Source organism: Oncorhynchus kisutch, linkage group LG23 (genome assembly GCF_002021735.2).
Source record: "Oncorhynchus kisutch isolate 150728-3 linkage group LG23, Okis_V2, whole genome shotgun sequence".
NCBI lineage: Eukaryota > Metazoa > Chordata > Actinopteri > Salmoniformes > Salmonidae > Oncorhynchus > Oncorhynchus kisutch.
This window is the reverse complement of record NC_034196.2, coordinates 9313616-9339134: the sequence shown is the minus strand read 5'-3', so window position 1 is coordinate 9339134 and position 25519 is coordinate 9313616. Positions and strand designations below refer to the sequence as shown.

The following is a 25519-nucleotide window of genomic DNA, read 5'->3' as shown; positions in this document are numbered from 1 at the left end:
GTCCAGTTTAAATATTATTGATTATTTAAACAATTGACAACCTGAGGATTAATTATAAACATCGTTTGACACGTTTCGACAAACTTTACCGGTACTATTAGGATGTATTCTTCTGCATGTTTTGACCGCCTTTGACCCAGTGGATTACTGAACAAAGCGTGCCAACAAAACAGAGTTTTTGGGATATAAAGAGGGACGTTATCGAACAAAACAAACATTTATTGTGTAACTGGGACTCTTATGACTGCAACCATATGAAGATCTTCAAAGGTAAGTGATTCATTTTAGGGCTATTTCTGACTTTTGTAATTCCTTTACTTGGTTGTAAAATGTTTGTATGCTTTTGTAAGCATACACACATTTCATGTGTTGGTATGCTGGGCGCTGTCCTCAGATAATCGCATGGTATGCTTTCGCCGTAAAGCCTTTTTGAAATCTGACAAAGCGGCTGGATTAACAAGAAGTTAATCTTTAAGCCAATGTATAACACTTGTATTTTTTATGAATGTTTATTATGACTATTTCTGTATTTTGAATTTGGAGCTCTGCAATTTCACCGGATGTTGTCGAGGTGGGTCGCTAGCGGAACGCCTGCGTCAGAAAGGTTAAAGCAGGAAGCACCAGTGATTTGATCAATAAAAAAAGTGGTCAGATGAAGCAGATGCTAAGTTACAGGACTGTTTGCTAGCAGAGACTGGAATATGTTCCGGGATTCCTCCGATGGCATTGAGGAGTACACCACATCAGTCATTGGCTTCATCAATAAGTGCATTGAGGATGTCATCCCTACAGTGACCGTACGTACATACCCAAACCAGAAGCTGTGGATTACAGGCAACATCCTGACTGCGCTAACGGCTAGAGCTGCCGCTTTTAAGCAGCGGGACTCTAATCTGGAAGCTTATAAGAAATCCCGCTATGCACTCAGACAAACCATCAAACAAGTGTCAATACAGAACTAAGATCGAATCGTACTACACCGGCTCTGATGCTTATAGGATGTGTCAGGGCTTGTACACTATTACAGACTACAAAGGGAAGCACAGCCGAGAGCTGCCCAGTGACACGAGCCTACCAGACAAGCTAAACTTATTCTATGCTCGCTTCGAGGCAAATAACACTGAAACATGCATGAGAGCACAAGCTGTTCCGGAAGACTGTGTAATCACGCTCTCTGCAGCCGATGTGAGTAAGACCTTTAACTTCTTTGGGCTCAATTACCGTTAACATTACCGTTAGTTAAAAAAAATTTAGATGAAAAAAATAAAAATTACAAAAATGTAATCAGACACTCACAGACTGAAAACATAACATGTGCACAATTAATTAGTTAGAGAGAGATGGCACCGTCAGATAGGGCAGCTCTGCTTCTAGCTCTTAAGCTTACAAGCATTTAGCTACACCCACAAAAACATCTGCTAAACATGTGTATGTGACAAATAAGATTTGATTTGAAAGACATAATTGATCCACTCGAAGGTGCACATTGCTAGTAGTCTTGCAAATTAAATCAGTTTATTATCAATAGTTTCAAATACAGATAATATTTTTGAGAATGCAAACATTTATTCAAATGGATTAAAACACTACCTTGGATTGAGTAAATATAAAATCATCCATAATCCAATAGTAAAGAAATCAAATACATGATAAACACTGCCAATTAGACCATGATTTGACTGTGAAACCACTGATGATGAGCATAAAATACATAGCCTCGCTACTGTTATTTTATTGTTGCTCCTTAATTATTTGAAATATTTCTTTACTTTAAAATTTTTTCTTAAAGCTGCATTGTTGTTAAGGGCTTGTGGGCAAGCATTTCACTGTATTCTCCACATGCGACAAATACATTCTGATTTGATTTTAAAAGGTTATCATGATCATTACACTAAAATGGAACACTAAGAAACTACAAACATTAAATATTAGGACATCAGTAAATATTATGACATTGAGAAATTTACTTTGGCATCCAGTATAGTATACAGTATTGAATGAAACAAAATCAAAAGTCAATTTACAGTTTACTGTAAAGAACCTATAGTTGTTTTAACAAGCTTATATCTCATGCACCTTGCACATAAGTTACTGTATCTATTTTGAAAAGCCATAGGCTACCTTGTGGAAGCACAAACAAAAAAGTATAGTAATTATGCAGCAGTAGAAAGGTCAAATTGTCATTCAACTAAGGTTCAACAAGAAATGATTCACATTATGATTATACTGAATTCATGTAATTCATATGCTGAATATAAAAGTATGATTTTATCCCTTTCCTAACATGTCTCCAGTGGAGGTTGTGTTACTGGATGGCTGCAAGGATGTTGTTGTACTCTGGGGTGTCCGGGTCCATGTACTTCTTATCGGACACCCAGGACTTCAGCCTCGCCTGCTGATTCTGGTCGATGATCCCCTCTTTACTATGGTGATTCAGCATCTGATTGAAACCAGCTTTATAGTAGAACACCGTTCCTTCAGGAGATAAATCAATGGATCCCAGGGTAAGTTTATTGGGCTTTCCTAGAATAAAAACATAAACAAATTCATATTAAAACTTTCTGTGAAAATGAGAAAAATCTAGTGAAGAATTTCCTATATAAGAAGGACAGACTTAAGGGATAATGCCCGGGAAGACGGTGTTTGGAGGATACATTGGCACGGGTGTTGTTTAGAACGGCAAACCGTTCTAAATGTTCCATTGCAATACTGGCTGGCAACATTCTTATCCCTTGCTTGCTAGCTAACCAACTAATGCTAAGTTGCAGTCACTTCAAAAAGTGCAGCCAGAATAACAGCAAAGTAGCCGCATTTGCATTTGTTTAAGCTGTTTTCTAGTGACATTCATTTGGATACATCCATAACAATGAGATAATGAGGCACGATTTCGCCTGGCATAGAATATGTGCTCACTCGTCAGGACACATTCATTATTTCGACTGGCTGAGAAACACTGCCTGTGTGTCTCGTCCCAACTCCCGACACGTTCATTACCATGGGACAGCTGGAGATTTGAATATTGAAACAACGTTGCAAATGTGGCAAATCTTCGCTGTTGAAAACTAAATGTTAGTCTAAAAGAAATGTGAGATAACGTCTAGATGCTTTTATAGTGGAGATCAAGTTTAGAAATTGCCTGGCTGGGCTGATGAGACAGTGGATTGCGCAGTCAGAGTAAATAGGCATTTTAACATCATATATTTAGCCGGTGGTAACTTGTGGAATAGACATCGGCTGGAATGTGGTTTTAATCAATTAGCATTCAGGAATAGACCCACCCATTGTATAAAGGACAATAATCACCTGCTTTGTCTCTGAGCTGGTCGGAAGCAATAGGATGAGCCATGATGAAAGATAACTTCAGTGATTTCTCCACATCTCCGCTTGCAAGTGTATCCGCCAGCAGCTTCCTATGAGTTGGAAGGCCATGCACAGTGTTGTTAGGAGATTGAGAACATTACGAATAGGGAAGCAGCATAGATAGTAAGTATTCAATTCCTTAAACACCACAAGAATGGAACTTTTTACATTGTAGCTAAATTAAAGGGCTGAAAGGTCTAAGAAGAAGGGGACCAGGCAGAAACTTTGCTTAAATTATATCAAATTAAGTTTGTTTCTGTGTTTTTATTTCAGCCTCGGTTGTGTATCACAGGGAGAAAGGGAAGGGATGGATTGCACCTATATTAATAGATAATTCACCTGCAGATGACAGATGTCTTACTCCTTCCAGTGGTTAGAGCATTCCTGTGATGCTGTTTGAGAACCCGCATTGTGAGCAGGTTCCCTCCATTTTGATCTGATTCAATGCTGTTTATCATATCATAAAGCTTCCGATTCTTCTGTTGAAGATTTTTCATCTGAGATTTTTGGTCTCTGGCCAGCTTCAGGGAATTCTTTGGTGGGATATGGTCTGCCTCCACAATGCCTCTTTCCCCCATGTTGTCAGAGAAAAGTTTGGTGTTTTTGACGCTGATGAGGGAATAGAAGAGAAAGGGTTGTACTATGGAAGTACAATTCAAGTAAACACATCTATTTACACAATTTGTATGTCAATGCTTTATGAATTATTATATACATTTCTGGTCTTAATAATACATTCAAGTGTAAAAACAATGCAGGGTTATTATAATAACATTGGTAGATTTGAACAATGCCCATATAAAAATTTACTAAATTATTATGCTAAAATACCTTTTGTAAAATACCAACTAATCCAAGGTGGTACGTAAAGGCTATGTCATACTCATTTATCCCTGAGGAACTATAAGGACAATTCTTCATGGGCCTGATATCCTGTTCATATTCCCCATCATTCGTCCGTTTTCTATTCATGGCCCCTCCAACTATAGCATATTTTCCATGATTCTTCTCAAGTGCATCATAGGCCTTCTGGGTTTTAACCATTTCACTATAAGCCTGAAGGCTCCCTTTAATCTATGGGAAGACATAACAGGTATCAATAACTCTAATTACTCCACAACCAAGGTTAAAGATGCAATATGTTATATTTATTTATTTTATTCATACAGTTGGTATCTACCAATCATCTTAATTTCCTAGTGTTCTTTCATCGGATTTGATGAAAATGGCATATTTCAGAAAGTTACTTAGTTTAAGAATTATTTAAACTATACGTAGACATGAGTAGGCGTACAGTACCTGGTCTTTAACATTGTTTCGTAGATTCACAGCTTGACTTGTGATCTCATCCTCTGACCTGTTAGATGTTGCCTGTGCTAGGGCATGGTACAGGCAGTTCTTGTTCTCTGAGCGCACAGGGATTACTTTGCCATCTTGGATGATGTCAAAGTGACCACTGTATGGACTTTCCACTCCTTGGATTCTGTCTTTTGCTTTAGAGAGGATTCTGTCCTCATTGAAAGAGCAGAAATAAAGAGCACCATTGGTTCTCATTAATGTAGTTCTAATGGAGAGATCCTAATTTTGGGAGATTTGCAGTATTGTTGATGAAGGTCTACCAAACAGTTTAGGACAAATACCTGTGTGTTTTATCAGGCTCTTTGGTCAGCCGTAGAGTGATTTGGCCGGCTGAGCTGTTCGTTCCCGGGTAGGACTCCTCTGAGAGCGTTTTCCCATCTTGATCCACCACTTTGAACTGGATGCCTTTACCATGGAGGAGGTCACTGTTTGTGAGGACATAAATGTCCAGGGCCGAGGCTGGTCGATTAACATCACCAATCTTCTCTGCATAGTCCAGAAGTTCTTTTGTTTCAGTCTCTGACAGAGCTTTCCCAGTCTTCTGACTGGCTGACTTCATATCATGTTTATGCTGCCGGTCCTGGAAAAAGGCTTCAGTTTTGTGTCTGCCAAGTACATTGTCAACAACTTTTCCAGTAACTCCATTGAGCTTCTTCTTGAATGTTCCCGTCACAAAAGAGGACATATGACCAGCACAAGCATCTATGAACGCTTCGGAGACACTTTCCGAAATGGAGCTTAGGAACTCATCCTTTAGGCGAATCACATCTGGTAAATCATGTCTGCCATCTTGGTCATACTGCTCCACATATCTTTGCTGCTCTTCAATTTCTTTTTTTAATTCGAGGACAAATATGTCATTGATAACATGTTCTGTAGGAATAGACCGAATCATTTGGACCAAGGTTGTGGTGTGTTTAACTATTTCTCCACTTATTTTGACTCCTTTTTCAATTTTGACTCCTTTTGCAATACTTTTTGCCACAAGGTCAGTTGCATTATTGCACACCTCAGAGAGTCTGCTGATAACATCACTGACTTGGGATGTGGTGGCATCAGTCATGAGGCCAGGAATAAGTTATTTTGTCATAACTTGAACTAAATCTTTTGTTTGTTGTTCAAGCTTTGAGTCAATCTTATAGTTGCTGCGGTTCTGCAAAGCTCCTTTAGGTACTGCAGAGCTAATGTATTCAGTGAGACTAAGATCTAGTTCGGCATTCTTTTTGACTGTTGAATTGACCATGTCTTTGAAAGCTTTTTCTAAAATTGTTTTAAAGATGGCCCCAATTCCAGCATCAATGGCATAGTTAATTCCTGTGATTACACCCTGCTTCCCTATCTCCTGAAATGCATTCTTGGTTGCGTGTTTTAGAGCCATCTTCATGTTTGTAGGGGATGCCAGTTTCTTCATTGCAGTCTTAATTGTTTCTTTGGAGATAGACTTTGCTGCTCCCTGTGCGGACTTGAAAACATATTTTCCTGTGCCAATGATATCCTTTGCAACAGATGAGAGTTTCATAGTACCATTGAGGACTTTATATGCTGTGATGGCAACTTTTTTAATGGCGCTGAACCCTTCGGAGAGCAGAGACATTCCAATGCTGATGCTTTTGGAGATGGCCCATTGTGCCCAATCGAATGTGCCCGATATCATGCCAGATATCCCTTCAATCATGTCAGAGACTCCTTCAGAGATGAGATTTAAGCCAATCTGGGTTGCAGAGCCAAATGACAGGGCACAAACCAGAATTCCAATGATGACCTGACACATACCGATGAAGAAACAGATCAAAGCGTCAAAGCTGAACTCTGGCTTCTTTTTCACCTCAAACACAATGCTCAGGCCATTGTCATACAAGGCCGTGAGTTCATTTCCTGTGATGTAGTCTTGATTTTCTGAGAGGCTGTACACTGAGGATACCTCTGTTATGGCTGTGCCTTCACCCTCAAGCTCTTTAAGTTTATTTACTGCTAGGTCAATGTTAAGTATCCAAGCTTTGTGAATGCTCATCCTGGAATCTATTTGCTTTAGAAAGTTGCATTCTCCTTCATGATGTGGTTCAAAGTTGCCTCTTGTGGCAATCTGAAAAGAAACCATGGTATTTGTGGTTTCTGACAAGTAAACATCCATAGATGTCTTTGCCCTTTCCAGTAATTTCCATGCCTCTGTTTTGTAGCCATCTTTTCCCATGTTGATGGTGATGAAAGCTTGGTTGTACATTGCCACGGCACTGTAAAAAGGGTCACAGTCTTCAACATCTTTCCAGTAGGACTTTGCTTCATAGTCACACTTACTTTTGTTGCGAAGGTGCAAGTCTGTTCTGCCGGTAGCCTGCTTAATGTGGTCATAGAAGTTTTGACTTTTTCCATTCAGCAGCATGTTGCCCCTATTTGTGATATGCTCAAGAAGGTCTGCTTTAAGAACACTGATATCTTCGTGCTGACGGATGTGCTCCTCGTGAAGGGTAAGCCACAATGACCGTGTTTCTTTCAAAGCATTGAGTGCAGGCTGGTAATCAAACTTAGGGCCTTTTTCTTTAAAACACTCAGGGACATCATTTGGCCCCAATCCTGACAGGTCATCTCTCTCCTGTTTTGTGAAGTTGCCATGAAACTTGTCAAGAAATTCACAAAACGTGCCAAACAGGTCCTCTTTAATTTTTATTTCGAGAAGCTCATCTGTCTCCATATCTTTGATGCGTTGGACTTCGTACTCCTCTCTCAATTGTCTCATGATCTCCACAGGCTGGCCCTGGTATGCTGGGGCAAGGTTATCCCCACAGAGGATCATCTGGGCCATGCCCGGGTTTCCCTTCCGACCAGTTCTTCCAAACACCTGTTTCTCCACTCTGCGACTCCCAGGGTAATGTGTCAGGAGGACGAAGAGGCCACCACGTATGTTGACATCCTGATCAACCTTGATATCAGTTCCACGACCTCCTAGATTTGTGGCTATGATTACATGTCCCCCTCTGAATTTGGTTCTCTCAATGTTGTGTTTCTCACTGATTGTGTATAATGTGATGGGGGGATGTGGATTCTCGCCCTCTATTTTCTTCAGAAGCTCGTTTGCGGTCTTGACATCTTCACATACGACCAAGACAACCTGACCACTTTCTGCCACCCTCATTGCTGTCTTACAGAGGATCTCCATCCACTGGGCTTGCCCACTGACCTGAATTGCTGGAAGCTCAACAACCTTCTTATGGCGATGAGCTGGTATTATGTAGCTGTCTGTTTCGTAATGCCTTGCAAGGAAATCTTTGTCGGCATCACCCCCTAATGTCCCAGACACACCAAATATCCCATTCCCTTTCAGGTACTTTTGAAAGTAATGGAAGTTTGAAAGGTAATTAGTCACATTGGACAAAGGAGTGGTTGCCAGCTGGTGTTTCATCTCCAGAAACTGCTGCAGGCAGTCAGCGGCAGGCCCCCAGCGTTTGTTCTTCTCCAACACTCCACTGGCCTGGAAGTCCACTGGGATGATAGCATGGTAGAGATGCTTGTCTCTGACAGCTTCCAACGTCTGATCAATCATGTACTCTCTGCCTTGTGTCATCATGATGGCTTTCAGGGCGTTTTCCACAAAGACTGGTAACTGATTCTCAGGTACTTCTCAAGGAAAGAGGGGATCACAAGAAACTCTGAGTTTGACTGAGAGCTGCCAGAATATTTGATTTTAGACTTCAGCTCAGAGACTGTTGCCTTAATGACTTTGTCTTCAGGTATGATCTCGCTGGCTCGTCCATTCTTTCGAGGAGATGCATTTTGATTTCCAGGATATCAGGGTTGTTGTGAAACTTTTTCTCCTCAACCAGCACGGCTTTATTGTTTGTCACAGAGTAACAGTCAATGGCCACATCATTCTCCAGTGCTTTCTCCATTATGGTGAGCAGATCACACTGTTGAGTAATTCCAACTTTGGCCAAGAATGTATCAACAGTTCTCCTGTTCTCTGTTGTATCGTCATTCTCTGTGTTCTCTAGAGCATGCATGAACATATCAAAATCTTCATCTGAATAGATACCCAACTCCACTCCGGCTTCCAAAATGTGAAATTCAGAGAATTCTTTAGATGTCGCTGGACCGATAACAGCTAACTTTGCAGCCTTGTGAAAATGCTGGATTCCAGTTGCCCACTCAATCTCTCCAGTATCTTCCACCTCAATTGGCTGACACATAGATACCATGGCCCATATGCTAGCAAGGACTTGTCCGAGGTGCCTCAGGCCACTTGCCTCGTGGGATAGAAACGTCACCTGAACTCCATTGTCCAAGGTCATGTAGTCCACTTCATCCACAATCACCATGTCGAACCTCCTCTCCCCACGTGTGGTGTCCTTCTCGAATTCCTGCCTCAAAGCGTCTGCTGCAAAGCTGCCAACGGTTCCGTAAACTAATTGTTTCCTGTAAGCCTCCTGTAGCATACTATCCCTGCTTTCAGGGGAGCTTCCCTGTATCTGTGGTGGTGGCACAACAGAGGATGTGACACCAAACATGTCATACAGTTTCTTCCACTCCTCTTAGTCTCGGCGAGCAAGGACTGGAGAACTGGTCACAACGTCAACCTTAGTGCCACGGATGGCCTGGATGGTGGCAAACATAGCCAAGATGCAAGATTTTCCTTCACCTGTGCCGATTTCCAGAAGGATACCTTTTTTCCCTGTTAACTTTGGTAGAAGGAGCATGAGCAGTGATGCCAACTGAGTGAGTCGGGGAAAGTAGCCTTCTATTTTCTCAGCAGTGAGCAGTGATTCCAGCGGAGTGATGCTAGGAAAGTAGCCTTCTATGTTCTTACCGTTTTGAGTGTAAATGGTTGAGCAGTCTTGCACAGCAATAGACATCCTTATTAGGACCTCCTTGAGAACAGCAAGGTCAGGGTTAGTAAAATCCAGTGACTTGATCATCTGCTTTGCTTCCTCTATCTTTACCTGATCCAAGTCCTCCTTTGCATGTTTTGGAAGTTCCTCTGTCATATATCCTAGAATTTCCTTCATTATGGACAATATTTTCTCTGGGTACTTTTCATTTTGCATTTCATTCACAATGGTGTCAGCATCCTTGTCCCCTTCTGCCTCAGCATACAATTGTAGAGAGTTGACAGGGTCTTTATCTTTCAGGGCAGAGAGAGTAGAGAGAAGATCCAGCTTGTTTGTCTGCACAGTATGAAGGATTGAGGTTGCTAACTCTTGGTTTATGCCTCAAACACCTCGCAAAAAGAGCAGAATTTCTGAAGGTGTCCAGATCATGTTGAAGAGAATTTGACTAAGGAGCCCCTTGTTTTTCTCTGACACCTCTGTGAACACGTCAAGAATGCTCAGAACAAGTTGTTGAGCCACTGTTGGATTTGTGCTGTACAGCTGTTCAAGAAGACGGATGAGAAAGTCATACTTCTGGTCCCAGTCAGGTAGTTGGTCCTCTTTACTGTCTGTGTCCGAGTCATTGGTCAACGTTAGCTCTGTCACAGCTGTGAGGATGCTAAACTGCTCATTGAGCGATTGCTCTCCTTGGCTGATAGCACGATCTATGGTCAACTGACACCAGATCGACAGTTGAGGCTCTCCAAAGTATTTAAAGGTTAGTTCATTCTGAAGATTTTTCATTCGGTTTTCAAGCTTGTCCTCTTGCATACCTTTGTCTTCAGTGATCTCGTATTTCTTCAGAAGATCTTCAAACTTATTTTTCAAGTCCCCTGGCTAGAATGAAATGGTCCCAAAACAAAAAATTGCAAAGAAAAGGAATATTTTAGTACAGATGCACTAAAAGATGTGTGTCTGTCACGCCCTGGTCTAAGTATTTTGTGTTTTTTCTTCATGTATTGGGTCAGGCCAGGGTGTGGCATGGAGTTTTTGTATTGTGGTGTGTTTTGTCTTGGGGTTTTGGTGTGTATATATTTGGGATTGTAGCTAGTGGGGTTTTCTAGCAAAGTCTATGGCTGTCTGGAGTGATTCTCAATCAGAGGCAGGTGCTTATCGTTGTCTCTGATTGGGAACCATATTTAGGCAGCCATATTCTTTGAGTTTGTTGTGGGTGATTGTCCTTAGTGTCTTACTTGTACTCTCTGTTAGTTTGCACTAGATAGGCTGTTTTCGGTTTTCATTACGTTTATTGTTTTGTAGTGTTTAGTGTTTAGTCGTGTTTACGTTTTGTTTAATAAATATGGATCGCAATCGACACGCTGCAGTTTGGTCCGACTCTCCTTCATCACCACTAGAAAACCGTAACAGTGTCATACTATAAACATTTTTTCTATTAGTGGTGTTTCCATGTAAATTGGCAACTGTATGTAAATATGAAAAAACTGTATTTTCAGAAATATATAATATGTTTATCATTAAGTTAACACAACATTTATGTGAAACACAAAATCATTCATGCGAAATAAAACCTATTCTACAACCCTTTATTTAATATCTCTTACCTCATCCCTTCTGATTGCTGCAGCGTCATCTTCTATCATCTGGTGTAGTACCTGTGTACGCTGGTGATGGCGCTGTTGTCCTTTTAGTCTCAGCTTCTGTCTCAGCTTTTCTCGTCCCTTTGACACCTTCTTACCCGAAAGTTCGCTCTCCCTTTCGATTTCTTGCTGGATCGTCCTCTCCCTCTCCAGTTGCTCCTGGCGCCTCCTCTCCTCCTGCTGTTGTCTTCGTTGCTCCTCCTGTCTTCGCCGCTCCATCTCCTCCTGCTGTCGTCTTCGTTGCTCCTCCTGTCTTCGCCGCTCCATCTCCTCCTGCTGTCGCCTTCGTTGCTCCTCCTGTCTTCGCCGCTCCATCTCCTCCTGCTGCTGACGGATACGGTCTTCCTCTTGCTTCCCTGATGGATGAATACAAATGTTGCAAATACTAGTTGCTGATATACGATGTATTGAGGGTATGTATATGGTTTATTTAAAAAGGAACATTTCGAACATGATAATGTAGCTCAGCAGATTTGTAAGAATTGACTTACCATAGTTTGGACATGTTGGACTATTAGACTCTGTGTTGCACAACAGCTGAATGAGTGAACGGCCACTGGTTTCTATAATAGTGAATGTTTGACTTCCGTCCTGCTTGTGACTGTTGAACTCATATGAGAAGGAGTTGCTACTGTGATTGTCATATCTTAACTTTAGGTAGCAATGGATCCTCCTAGAGTTGAGTTTTCTTTGTACACTACCCATGCCATGCAACGTGCCACTGCCACCTCCCTGGAAAACAGAAAATCATTACCAGATATACATTTTACATTTATAAATGTGTAAAGATTCATCTTCAGCGATCCAACTTAATGCTCAACAATTTTCGAGATTTGATCTCAAAATAAAATGTCCAGGTCTGATATTACACTGGTTTTCATTTTGACACAGGGACAATATTGATAAGCGCTCTGGCTTTTACTGCCAACAGCCACTTTCAGGTAGTCCACAATACTTAAGGTAGTCTATACTCAGCAAAATGGCATTATCATACACAATGGGCGGACTTTATTCATTTTAACAACATCAACAGAGTTCAACTCTAACAACACTGCCATTATTAGTTCAGCTCTTCATAATGTTTACCTTCCTTTGTGGCATGCCAGCATTGGGAAGAGACAATAATCTAGGTTTATAAATGTCATGATCAGGTATTTCACAGAGCACCTTACACTCAGCAAAATTACATTACTGCCGTTATCAATTACCTTGCCATATTTAAATTCTGTTGATTTTGTTGTCTGTAAGAAAGTTTCCCGTTCGCAACAGAAGTGTCACAACATTACATTACGTTTTTAACTATCATGATTTTACAGTGACTCAGATACTTACGTCTCCGACAAGTTCGTAGTGCCAAGTGTAAGGGGTTTGGTTCCTTATAGACACCGAGGCCCCCATTATTCAGAATCTGTTGGGAAAAAACAGCCTTACACCAGTCTTACACCGAATAATTTAAAATGTAATGTGTTAATTTATCTACTGGACCTTTTCTCAAGTTATCATACTAGCAGAGAATGAGGTAACGCTTTAAAATACACTATGCAGACCTATTGCTATTCCTACTTATTCATTGTTTATTCATTCTTATTAATACAAGTTGTATTTATTTATTCATAATTTACAGTGGTTATCGACGGGATTATTTTGAAAAGTACAACAATTCTCTTATAGGAAACAAGAACTATCAAATTTGTGTAGCTCCCCGCAGTCTCCGCAAGCATCACTTTTGGGGCATAAACATGTCAAACAAAAAGTAGCAATAAATGTTTTCTTGAAAATGCTGTTTTTAGATAACTATGATGTGTAATAATGATATACAGTATATCTAATACCATGACATTTAATATTGTTAATAGTTGTTAACATTTGAACAAAAATTGAAGTATGTGTATTGGCCTACTTGATAACTTGTGGTGAAGTCAGCAGTAGTGGGACATTTGTGTTTGAGGGTGCTGTACTATAGTAACTTTGCAAACCAATCACAACACATGTTATTGGGTTGGTTCTGCTTGTGTCCTGTGCATAAAACATTTCTGGTGTCAGCGTTACATCACTTTAGCGTGTGTGGTCAGGTTTCTTAGATCAGGTGACCCGTTGAAAACAAAAAAACCTGCCATACCTTGCGCTAGAATGATAAGTTTGTCATTCTGTCAATTATTATCATTGAACAATCTATCTTTTGGTGTTAAAATGAATAGTGATTTGAAACATAATAACCAGTCATGTAAACAGCTTTTATATTTGATAAAAATGAGATTTATATTAATGTCCCACTTCCCGTGAATGGAGTTTGAGTAGTGGAACAGGTACCTTTTTTAACTATGCACAAAATAAACCTTTAATCATTTAAAATGTAAATTCCTTCATTAGATATTCTAAAGTACATTGGAATATGTTGTTGTAGTTGTTCATAATATCTCCAGATCTAGTCTAACTGCTAAATAGGCCTAGCACATAAACCGCATAGGATGAGTGGAAGGAATTAAAGGGAAATAAAAAGGGGAGGGAAAGAAAGGAAGGACTGGTTGTCACGACTCCTACCGAAGGTGGCTCCCCTTCCCGTTCGGGTGGTGCTCAGCGGTCGTCGTCACCGGCCTACTAGCTGCCACTGATCTTTTCCTCCCCCTCCTTGTCTGTTTATTAGGTACACCTGTTGTTAATTAGGTTTATTAGTTGGGCTTTATTAGCCAGCCGGCCTGCCTGCTGGGTGTGCGGGATTGTTTTATGTGTACTCATTGTACATGTATGTAAGTCACGGTTGTTCGTGTCCGTGAGTTGTTTTTGCGACTGTTTAGTTCCCCTGTGTTTTGGGGCATTTGTTTTGAGTGGCGTCTGTTTTCACCTGGTTGGTGAATAAAGAAGTAGCACTACTCTGAACTCTCTGTCTACTGCGTCTGACTCCTCCCTCCACTTATTTTTCCAATTTGTAACATGTACATTTGGAAAGTATCCAGACCCCTTGACGTTTTCCACATTTTGTTAAGTTACAGCCTTATTCTAAAATTGATTCAATCTACACACAATGACAAAGTGAAAACAAATTTCTAAAAACCTGTTTTTGCTTTGTTATTATGGGGTATTGTGTGTAACCCGCTCACCTATAAATAAATTGTACAAGAATGATACATTTCTGGATTTTTTTTAGGTAGCCTATTGTTTTGTCCTTATCCAACCCGCCTGCCACGCACGGGGCATTACAATGGGGAAATGTATTTGCACCGTAATAATTCGATATTAGGCTAAATTGATTATTGCAGTAGACAGATTATGCAATAATTATGTAGGCCTAAACACCTTACTCTGTTTATCTTAATCAGGGTAAGGTCAAAATCAAGTAAGCTTTAATTAAACACCTGGTTTTCTGAGTGATCTTTTGAATTTTTAGGACATGTAAACTAGTGATGCGCGGGTTGCCTCATAACCCGTAGATGAGTTTAAGGTCAGTAAATATTGTGTGGATGAAGGGTGGGTGCGTGGCAGGCTACAATATATTAAGAATTTGAAAAACATACAATATGTTACGAATTTGCAAAACTTATCAGGGTTAGAGTTCGGTGAAGGGTTAGTTAAAAGGGTTAGGGGAAGAGTTAGCTAACATGCTCAGTAGTTGCAAAGTAGCTAAAAAGTAGTAAGTAGGCTAGTTGAAAAGTTGCATATTAGCTAAAATGCTCAAGTTGTTCAGGATGAAATTCGAACTTGCAATCATTGGGTTGCAAAACATAACATATTATCAGTGTCCCGGATATACATTGGCTATGTTAGTCTAGTCTATGAGACCAGGTTGCCTGTAGAGGTGCTATCTTTATCAGCATCATACAAACTGATAGTATTTCAACCACATTAAATTAGCCTCCAAGTCGAACTGAAATATTATCAGAACCATGTTGAATCGTTTCTATTTCCATAAAACCGGTCAAACTGATACCTTTTATAGATTGCATTTTATCCCGGTCCCTAAACGTCTTTGATCCGCGAAAGTATCAGCAATAACAGAGAACTTTACCGATAGACTAGATTGAAGCATTCATTCCATCGATTTGTGACATTATTCTGGTGAGCAAGGGTTTATTTGGTCTTCTAGGGCAACACATATTGACAAAAGAGAAGCTGCATGTATCTAATTTTAGACAAGTTAACTAACAAATAGTCTACCAAAATGTCGGAAATTATAGAGAGAAACATCTAAATCAGGCAAAGAATCGTTTTGCCATCTCTGACTTTAGCCTACAGGCATTTTCTGTATTAGTGGGTTAGGGTCGGGCCTCAGATTGTCACTTTATCACATATAGTCAGGCGGTTGCGGATGTGTACAGTTTGCTCACCTGCGCACCACCAATGTAAACACTTTATGCGCTGTTCCGCTGGTGTGATTAATCTGAGCATGCGCTATCACCAGCAGAACATGCCTCCCTCTTAAGAGTTCGGCACAACTGAAGTAGTTTTCACATGCAAACTTTATATGTCCGAACTCAGAATCAAATATGCTTCCCAAAAATAGCATGTTTTCGGTGGTAGAACGTTTATTTCGATTGGTAATTTTCGGCTGTTATCTGAGTGCTATCAGTTTGCCTGATTTCAAATGTGTCCATGTAAATCTTTCTTCTTGCAATGCATGTAAACCTTTTAACCAAACTACTATATTAATAATCTGACTATCCACAATAATTGCATTATTGTGTGCATGTAACTGAAGCCTACTCACTGACATGTACACTGAACAAAAATATAAATGCAACATAACACAATTTCAAAAAAGTACAGTTCAGGATATCAGTCAATTGAAATCAATTCACGAGGCCCTAATCCAAAGTAGAAATGCTCACTAACAGGGATGTAAACAAATTTGTTGACAAAATTTGAGAATTATTTTTTTTGTGCATGTGGAACATTTCTGGAATATTGTATTTCAGCTAATGAAACATGGGACCAACACTTTACATGTTGTGTTCATATATTTGTTCAGTGTAAGAAACTGAGGAAAGAAAGGAGGCTGAATTTATGAAAGGGACATTTGGGAAATAATAGAGGTGTTTCAGGGTCAAGTAAAAGCTGTGCAGACTCCTTTCGATAGATTTTCACCCAGACCTTGGAATGTTCCAAAATACATTTCCCAATAGTATGGAGATGGTTTAGTACAAGGCCATTGACACAAAATGGTAAAAATAGAGTGTGTTATCTACAACCGTCAACAAAGTTACAAGTGCCAGGTGAAGTGGGACACTAATGTATTTCTTATGAGAAAATAGTGTCCTCTTCTTCAACTTAATTAAGTGTCCCACTACAACTTAAAGCCACGCTTTAGCAAAGGAATGGGTCTGATGTTGTTTTAGTGGTTGTACATAATACATGATCAACTTGTTTCATCATAAAAATGCCCAAATGCCCCTTTTTTGAAACTGCATTGTTGGTTAGGGTCTCGTAAGTAAGCATTTCCCTGTGAGATCTACCTGTTGTATTCTGTGCATGTGACTAATAACATTTGATTTGAGATAAGACCTTAATGAAATAAACATCACTTCAGTAGGGGTAGACTGATTTTGATTGTGTACATAATCATCTACCAAAAAGTGTCCCACTCATGCATATATCACCCTACACATAAATAGCCCATTGAAAACAATCCCGTTTCATCTAGTTAGTTTTCAACATAAATCAAAGCCTAAAAAACGAGTTGTACTATGTAGAATAGTCTACACAGTGAACAAGATTTGAACTCACCTTTTCCTCTACTTTCCCTCTTCTCTGTGTTCAGTCAGCGCTCTGAGAAGGTGAAAATGAGAAGGACTAAAAACATCTCTAACACAGTGAACTTTGAGACACTGCACAGCTTCTTATGTACTTTTCTCTGAAGCTGATATTGACCTGACACAGCCAATAGCCACAGTGGTTTCACTTTCACATTTCAAAGACCAGCCTCCTTGTTTTACTTTACCCATATACTTGAAGAGGAGAGATTACTGTATTTTTTACAGCTGTTTATACCCTCTTGCTCTCACCCTACAGTATATGCATTTTAAGGAGAACGTTTTATTAGAGGCTGTAAAAGATAATGTAAACATACATTTTGGTCAATTGAGACATTCCAACATGGCATGTGTTGGTGACGAAAGAAAGAATGAGAAATTGTGATAAGTTTGTTGTAATCAATATAACGTTTAAACAATTAGAGAACCCGTTTTTTTATTCCTAAAGATACTAAATACAAGACTGCACTACACTTCTGTGAAAGGGCCGCTTAACCACATGACGTGCTTAAAGTAAACGGGCCAGAAAGACACTTTAGCACCGTGATGTAACTTTGTGGTGTAAAACACAGGCGACGTGAACATGGGATGTGGCTTCAAATGAAAAGCTGTTTTTTTAAATAACCCACTCTGTTAATATATAAAAATTGTTTGTATTTAACCTGGCGATTCAGTTAGGAAGAAATTCTTATTTGCAATGAAGGCCTACTGGGGAGCAGTGGGTTAACTGCCTTGTTCAGAACAAAATCTTTTTACCTTGTCAGCTCAGGGATTCAAGCCTGAAACCTTTTGGTTACTGGCCCAACACTCTAACCACTAGACCACCTGCTGCCCCCATAAATCTTTTGCATTGGCCGGGAATCAAACCCCGGCCTCCCGCGTGGCAGATATAAGTTGTCAGCAGTTGAAACAATAAGAAAGCTCTCTCGCTGCCACTGTTTCAGATCATTTGAGGGGCAGGGCTTGACAAATGTAAACACTCAAATTCATGGACACAACTTTGAATGCCATATCTAGCTTTTTGGGGCCCCTAAGCAAGATTTGGTTGCCCACACTTCGTGGACAAAACATTTTAGTGGCCCCATCTTGGCGGCAGAGAGAAATGTGCAGTATTAAAGTTGATGTCCTGCAATTCTTCACATTTTGCCATGGGGCGTTGAGAAAATGTTTCTGTTTTAAAGCACATTTTCTGCTATACTACATATTTTGCCACGGGGCAAAGTGGACATGTCGCAGTTTTAAAACTAATTTCATGCGATTCTTCTCATTTTGCCATGATCAATGAGGGCCCCATAGAGGTCAGGGCTCGTGCCTTGTGTGCTCGGTCAGTAATTTGTCCATGATTACTACAAGGTTTAGATAACCGGCTAGACTAACTTACCTAGCAAATAGCAATCTGTAAAATGTTAGTTGACAAGGCTAACATACTGTATGTAATATTGTGTTTAAAAACCTAGTAAAGTGTCTTTACATGATCAATTTATAAGAGGAAACCAACATCTTCAAGAATAGATCCCAATTAACACTTTTGGCACCATCTGGTGCCGTTATTGGAGATTTGCGCGGATTTTTTTTTAAATACAAATTTTAAATCTACTCCTCCGAATGGATGAGGTGAGTTTCTGAAATTCAATGCATGAAAAATGCTCATACGTGATTACAAACCACACACTTGCATTGATTTGTGTGTACCAAAATGTTTAGCTTTTTTTTATATACGTATGCAGTGCATTCGGAAAGTATTCAGACCCCTTGACTTTTTCCACATTTTGTTACGTTACAGCCTTATTCTAAAATAGATGTTTTTTAAATTCCCCTCATCAACCGACACAATACCCCATAATGATAAAGCAAAAACTGTTTTTTAGAAATTGTTGAAAATGTATAAAAATAAAACACTGAAATATCACATTTACATAAGAATTCAGACACTTTACTCTACTTTGTTGAATCACCTTTGACAAGCTCTGTGAGCTTGGATGGGGAGCGTTGCTGCATAGTTATTTTCAGGTCTCTCCAGAGATGTTCGATCGGGTTCAAGTCCGGACTCTGGCTGGGCCACTCAAGAACATTTGGAGACTGGCCACTCTACCATAAAGGCCTGATTGGTAGAGTGCTGCATTGATGGTTGTCCTTCTGGAAGGTTCTCCCATCTCCACAGAGGAACTCTGGAGATCTGTCAGAGTGACCATGGGGTTCTTGGGTCACCTCACTGACCAAGGTCCCTCTCCCCCGATTGCTCAGTTTGGCCTGCGGGTCAGCTCTAGGAAGAGTCTTGTTGGTTCCTAACTTATTCCATTTAAGATTGAAGGCGGCTACTGTTTTCTCGGGAACCTTCAATGCTGCAGTATTTTTTGGTACACTTCCCCAGATCTGTGCATCAACACAATCCTGTCTTGGAGCTCTACAGACAATTCCTTTGATGATCTGACATGCACTGTCAACTGTGGACCTTATATAGACAGGTGTGTGTGCCTTTCCAAATCATGTCCAATCAATTGAATTTACCACAGGTGGAATCCAATTCATGGAGGCAGGTAGCCTAGTGGTTAGAGTGTTGGGCTAGCAAGGTTGCTGGATCAAATCCCTGAGCTGACAAGGTAAAAAAAATATGTCCCTCAGCAAGGCAAGCCACTGTTCTCCAGGTGCCATGGATGTTAATTTAAAGCAGCCCTCCTCACTTTTCTGCTTCAGAGGGGTTGGGTTAAATGTGGAAGACACTTTTAATTCAATGTCATGTCATACAACTGACTAGGTACCTTTCCTCAATCAAGTTTTAGAAACATCTCAAAGATGATCACTGGAAACAGGATGCACTTGAGCTGAATTTCTAGTCTCATAGCAAAAGGTCTGAATACTTTGTCATTAGAATAATGCTTGAACAACAAAAAAATGTTGAAAAAGGGAAGGGGTCTGAATACTTTCCCGAATGCACTGTATATGTGCTTTATTTTCCATAAAGAAAAAAATTAAGACATTTAAATAATCTTCCTCTCCCCGGGGGGAGAGTGTGCGGGATTCCACCCGGACGGGCAGATCCCGGGTGGACAGCTATACCTTCTACCCGAGACGTACCGGGGAGATAGGGGTCCGGTGGTGATCCGCTTGTCATCGATACCTGGAGGTGGTCTCGAGGAGGGCCGACCGGGCTCTCTTCCAGGTACGACAACAGCGGCGGACAAAATCTGGGCAGAAGGTATGCTGACTTCTTCTTCCTGCTCAGGGAACACCCCAGGGAACACTGAATAAGAGATAGGCCCGTGTCAGAGCAAGGAAGGGTGTTGCGGGCGTATTCGACCCACACAAGCTGCTGGCTCCAGGTGGTGGGATTGGAACCCAAAGGACAGTCTGACCGACGACCTAATGAAGGTGCAGAATGACTTCCAGAACTGGGACGCAAAATGAGGACCCCGGTCAGACACCATGTCTACTGGTAGTCCATGGATCCAGAAGACGTACTGCACCATGAGCTGGGCCGTCTCTTTGGCAGAGGGTAGTTTGGGGAGAGGAATGAAGTGGGTGGCTTTGGAAAACCAATCCACCGTGGTCAGGATGGCAGTGTTGCCATCAGACAGGGGAGACCCGTGCCAAAGTCAAGGCAGATATGAGACCAGAGACGATGAGGGACAGGCAGAGGTTGGAGGAGACCAGCCGGAGCTTGCCGAGGAGTCCTGTTCTGTGCACAAACTGTGCAAGCAGCGATGAATGCGGACACGTCAGGGACCATGGTAGGCCACCAAAAGCGCTGTGACACAAAGGCCAGGGTCTGACGGGAGCCCGGGTGGCAAGCAAGCTTGGAGGAGTGGGCCCACTCCAGGACCACAGAAAGGACGGCGTCAGGAACAAACATCCGGTTATCAGGGCCCACCTGGGGTTCGGCTGGGAACTCTGCACCTCACAGACCTGCTTCCCTATTCCCTAGCTGAGTGCCGTCGCCAGGCACGAAATGGGCAGGATGGTCTCGGGTTATGGGGTCGTAGTCACGGGGCTATAGCGGCGGGACAGTGCATCCGGCTTGACATTCTTGGATACGAGAGGGAGAAGTTGAACTGTGTGAACAGCAGGGCCCATCTGGCTTGCCTGGAGTTGAGGCACTTGGAGGTGCGGAGATACTCCAGGTTCTTGTGGTTGGTCCACACGATGAATGGATGTTCTGCCCCCTCTATCCAGTGCCTCCATTACTCCAACACCATCTTCACCGCGAGAAGCACATTATTCCCCACATCGTAGTTCCTGTCCGTGGCGTCGAGGCAATGTGAGAAGAAGGCGCAGGGATGTAGCTTGAGGTCCTGGGCAGAATGCTGGGACAGTACAGCCCCCACTCCGACATCAGAAGCATCAGCCTCCACTACGAACTGACGGGATGGGTCAGGACGAACCAAGATGGGAGCTGTGGTGAAGCAATGTTTGAGGTCCCGAAACGCCCAGTCCGGCAGCTGGAGACCACGTGAACGGAACCTTGAGCGAGGTGAGTGCTGACAGGGGGAAAGCCAGGGTGCTGTAACCCCGGATAAAGCAGCTCGGAAGTAGGCTGGGGCCAATCAACCACCTCTCTCAACTTCCCGGGATCCATTTGTACACACCCTGCAGCGATGATGTAACCCAGAAAAAGGATGGTGGAGCAATGGAACTCGCACTTCTCTGCTTATACAAACAGCTGGTTCTCCAGGAGGTGTTGGAGGACCTGTCGTACGTGGAGCACATGTTCTTGGGTGGAGCAGGAGAAGATCAGGACGTCATCGATGTAGACAAAGACGAACCGGTTCAACATATCGCAGAGAACATCATTGGCCAAAGCCTGGAACACAGCAGGGGTCGTTGGTGAGGCCAAATGGTATGATCAGATACTCGTAGTGGCCGCTGGCTGTGTTGAAGGCGGTCTTCCACTCGTCCCCTTCCCGTATCCTCACCAGGTGGAAGGCATTCTGTAGATCTAGCTTGGAAAACACGGTGGCCCTCTGGAGCGGCTCTATCCCCGAGGAGATGAGGGGTAGGAGGTAGCGGGTCTTCACCGTTATGTCGTTGAGACCCCAGTAGTCGATGCGCTAGCGGCTGACGAAGAAGGATGGATAAATCCCAATGTAGGTCTCCATCGTCTTGGTCTCTGGTCCCTACAGAGAGTACAGTCGTCCTCGGGAGAGTCGTGCTTGGGAGAAGGTCAATCCCGCAGTCATAAGGTCGGTGCGGCGAAAGCGAAGTGGCTCTGGCCTTGTTGAACACCTCCCAGAGGTCCTGGTACTCCGTAGGGATGTCGGAGTGGCCCGGGGCGACTTCCGAGCCCCCAGGAAGGCGTCCCACGGCAGGTTGTGCTGACTTCAGGCAATGGGTGTGGCAGAACGGGCTCCAGCCCATGATGGCATCAGTAGACCAGTTAATGAGAGGATTGTGCCGCTGGAGCCAGGAGAATCCCAATACCACAGGAATCTGAGGAGAACTGGATAGCCTCGCTGTGATTCCCTGACACAGGTCGGTTGATGGGAGTGGTGTTGTGGGTGACCCAGCCTATAGATCGCCCGTCCAGCGCTCCACAATAGGTTCCTCTCACTGGTATTGTCACGACCCTCATGGGTGTGGAAGTGTGTGTGTGTATGGGATAGGACTGCAGTCAGGTGGTTTTCGGGTTGGGCCTCTATGTCCCCCCTCCCAGCAGTGTATTCTCTCTTCAACTGCTGACCTTATATGGAGTTGAGTTCCACAATCCTCATTGTCCTCATCAACTGGCCTGCCTTACCAGGAACTGAAACCAAACCGCTACCCTTTGCCACCTTCCTTATAAATATTGAGCAATAACATGTTTGATCAGAATATCAACTTTTGGCACTTCCCCTTGTCTCACTCAGTACTTTGCATACCCAAAGTTCCTATTCACCCTTCATTGACCTTTAACATATACATTTCTTATACGTGTAAAGTTATCAATATGTTCTAATATGATGACAGGAATATGCATATTTCAAGCCAGAATCCAACAGGTGGAAAAGTGAATGTTTCTCTGTCTCCCAACTTCATAATTGCATTGATCTCAGTAGAGTCATGTTTTTAACTTGCCCTATGTTTGACAGCCACACTTCAGGATAGTCAGACAGGGCAGACGGGGAATCTTCAGAAGAAGATTGAGGGTCTTTACCTCAATGTGAAACAGAGGAAACACTACCTCTACCGTTTGACAGGTAAGCACCAACAACAATATGACCTCAAACACATTATTAATCAAGCAGTAAAACTGATATGTGAAAGAAAATGCATTTGTCATACACATCAGACCATGTTTATGATCAAATGTAGGCATGACATATGTTAGTCATTCATCTAATGCAAAACATTTCATTAAACTGAGAAATTACATGACAATAAACAACAGATTATCTTGTGAGCCACAACTCTGCATGGCTTGTACAGTATATAATAATTCTATAACATATCTGTCAGAGTGGATTCTAATCTCTACACCCAATAGACACAGTTAAACTAAGTCATTCTTAAGTTCCCCACAATTTTTAATGCATCAGTATTTACACTCCAATATATTAAACAATTTATTTGTGATTCTTTGGCGTCACATTTTGGTTTCTAGTTGCTTCTGTCCATGGCTGTGCCACAGCTGTGTGGTTGCGCCCGACAGTGACAAGTGGCAAGCAGGACATCCTGATTGGAATAAAAAGTAAATATGTGGTTTTTAAGGACTTTACTTCTATTTACATGTTTTTAAATAATGTAATTAATTACTTCTGACTCAGGCTGCCATAACCTGTCCGTTCCTGCTCTGAACTGCTCCGGGTGTCTGAGACATTGGACAATGGGGCTGTGCGAACCTGTAAAGAGTGGCTACTGGCCAGCCACCGTGACTCACCAGACCATCTTCACAGTGGACCTCTTCAAGTCCTTTAAAGACATGAAGGTGTTGGCCCCAGGATTCTCCCGTCAAGCCTTTGTGGGAATGCTTCATGGAAGAACAAAGCACTTTGGCAGGGTAAGTGTGTATACACTGTTCTAATAATATGATAATTTTAAGGAATTAGCTGTTAATATTTTTCCCTAATATAAAAATTGCCCCCTACTTATACCTCTGTATGTTTAACATGTTATTAGAGTGGAAAGATATGTGGTGACACATTCCAGAAGGCATTTCTTGAGTGGATTTACGACACGGATTGAAATAGACACGTTTTGTGTAAGCGATCTCCTCCATTGTCCTGCCTGGTTTGGATGGGAAAGCCTCAAGGTTTGTACTACCTTCCTATGTGTTGGATGTTTTGTTCAGGGAACAATTATACATTCTTAAAGTGCATGCTGTTCTTTTTGTAATGAAGTATATGTTTGTGGTGATTGTGGTGGTTAATTTCTGTATTACCAAATGAGGAGAGAGACAAACTTCACACACCAGTTATACTTAAACTACATATTTAATAATAAGAGCTTTGCAATAGCACTGACTTTCAACTATTACCCATTTCTAATGAACTTGTCAACACAATGGCTACTGAGATTTTTTATAAAATCGATCCACCCCCCTCGTCGACATGAAAAACCACAGATATTAGGAACAGTTCACAAAGGAAGACTTTTACTTGAGAGAGGAGAATCCCATAGCCAGATAGCATTCGCTATAAATTATCATTCAGTTTGGTCCCTAAAACGAGGTTCTAATCTCGTTCCTGGTACTTCATAGAAGAAAAACACCAACTCATCCATTGGCATAAATCAATTGTCAACTCTAGATACTCCCATCTCAAGTAAACCCCTCTCTACCCCACTCCTGGACAAGCTCACTGAGGGGAGTGAACTTCTAGGTCATACACTATCCCAGGATAAGTGCAACATCAGAGAGGACATACAAGGGTTCCAGACACTGCCATACACCTCCCCCCAATAGAAAAGGAGGGAGTGACTTGCACACAGACATTGTGGAGACAAATAATTGTTTCCCCATGAATCACTCCATCCCTTCACGTGGTTTAAGAATAGGTAAAGACACATTCACATATGAAAACAATGTTCCTCTTCCCTTTCTGATATTCTGCATAGCACCAAGGACATGTGAAAGAAAAGCCTGACCTCTCCGCTCTCTGGGCCCCAAGTACCTGAGCCCCAGCTGAGGGAAGAAGTGCAACTGCCAACACCAGAGTCCAAACGGATATATTCTAATAACAAGTATATCACATAAGCATATTATGCAGATAAGACATCTTAATTATCTATGTTACCCAACTAATTATAATTCATCCGCCACATTCCCCTCTCAAGGGACTCCGCCCATTCCGGAGAACCAGAACAGTAACATGGTACCTTACTAACAGTAGTTGCAGAGTATATGAATTATAAAAATAAAAAAACACAATCAAAATGTAAAGAAAATAGAGAATCAAATCCCTTCGATATCAAGTACCTTATTTCCAGTTTACAACCTTTATACTACAAGACAGACCTGCACATGTTTAATCATACAGAATAATACATTGTTGAAGACATTTAAAAAAAAACAACAGAACAAATAAATGCTCCCTAAATTACAGTGTCTAACAGTCCTCATCACAACAGATAAGACAGGCATCCCTTTGAGTCCTCATGCTCAGAATTGGGATTCCCACCATTAGAGATG

At 41.7% G+C, this 25519-nt stretch overlaps 1 protein-coding gene and 1 long non-coding RNA gene across 5 annotated transcripts; one reads left to right on the top strand and one right to left on the bottom strand.

The window, feature by feature from the left end:
* Positions 1-1493: 1493 nt before the first annotated feature.
* Positions 1494-16973, bottom strand: LOC116356583 (GRB10-interacting GYF protein 2). 4 transcript variants are annotated; one of them, XR_004204975.1, is made up of 9 exons: positions 16895-16973; positions 12509-12584; positions 11668-11908; positions 11141-11532; positions 4660-10415; positions 4192-4434; positions 3700-3969; positions 3304-3410; positions 1494-2523 (listed from the first exon to the last, which is right to left on the bottom strand). XR_004204975.1 is itself a non-coding variant. In XM_031802676.1 (5 exons), the coding sequence occupies exons 2-5, from the start codon at positions 12572-12574 to the stop codon at positions 9921-9923; spliced, it is 1194 nt and encodes a 397-aa protein (XP_031658536.1). In that variant the 5' UTR covers positions 12575-12584; positions 16895-16973; the 3' UTR covers positions 8280-9920. The 4 variants fall into 4 exon arrangements, 1 of the variants encoding a protein (XP_031658536.1); XR_004204976.1 differs by lacking the exon at positions 4192-4434; XR_004204977.1 differs by lacking the exons at positions 4192-4434; positions 4660-10415.
* Positions 14547-25519, top strand: LOC116356584 (uncharacterized). Its single transcript, XR_004204979.1, has 5 exons — positions 14547-14615; positions 22983-23090; positions 23658-23890; positions 24010-24142; positions 24946-25519. It is a non-coding gene; the product is annotated as an uncharacterized LOC116356584 (long non-coding RNA).

Coding starts and splice junctions, on each gene's coding strand:
- LOC116356583 (XM_031802676.1), bottom strand. CDS start 12,574: ATGGGGGCCTCGGTGTCTATAAGGAACCAAACCCCTTACACTTGGCAC. Junction 11,533..11,667: donor TCCAACATGTCCAAACTATG/GTAAGTCAATTC, acceptor TTCATCCATCAG/GGAAGCAAGAGGAAGACCGT. Junction 10,416..11,140: donor CAGCAATCAGAAGGGATGAG/GTAAGAGATATT, acceptor ATTTCATTCTAG/CCAGGGGACTTGAAAAATAA.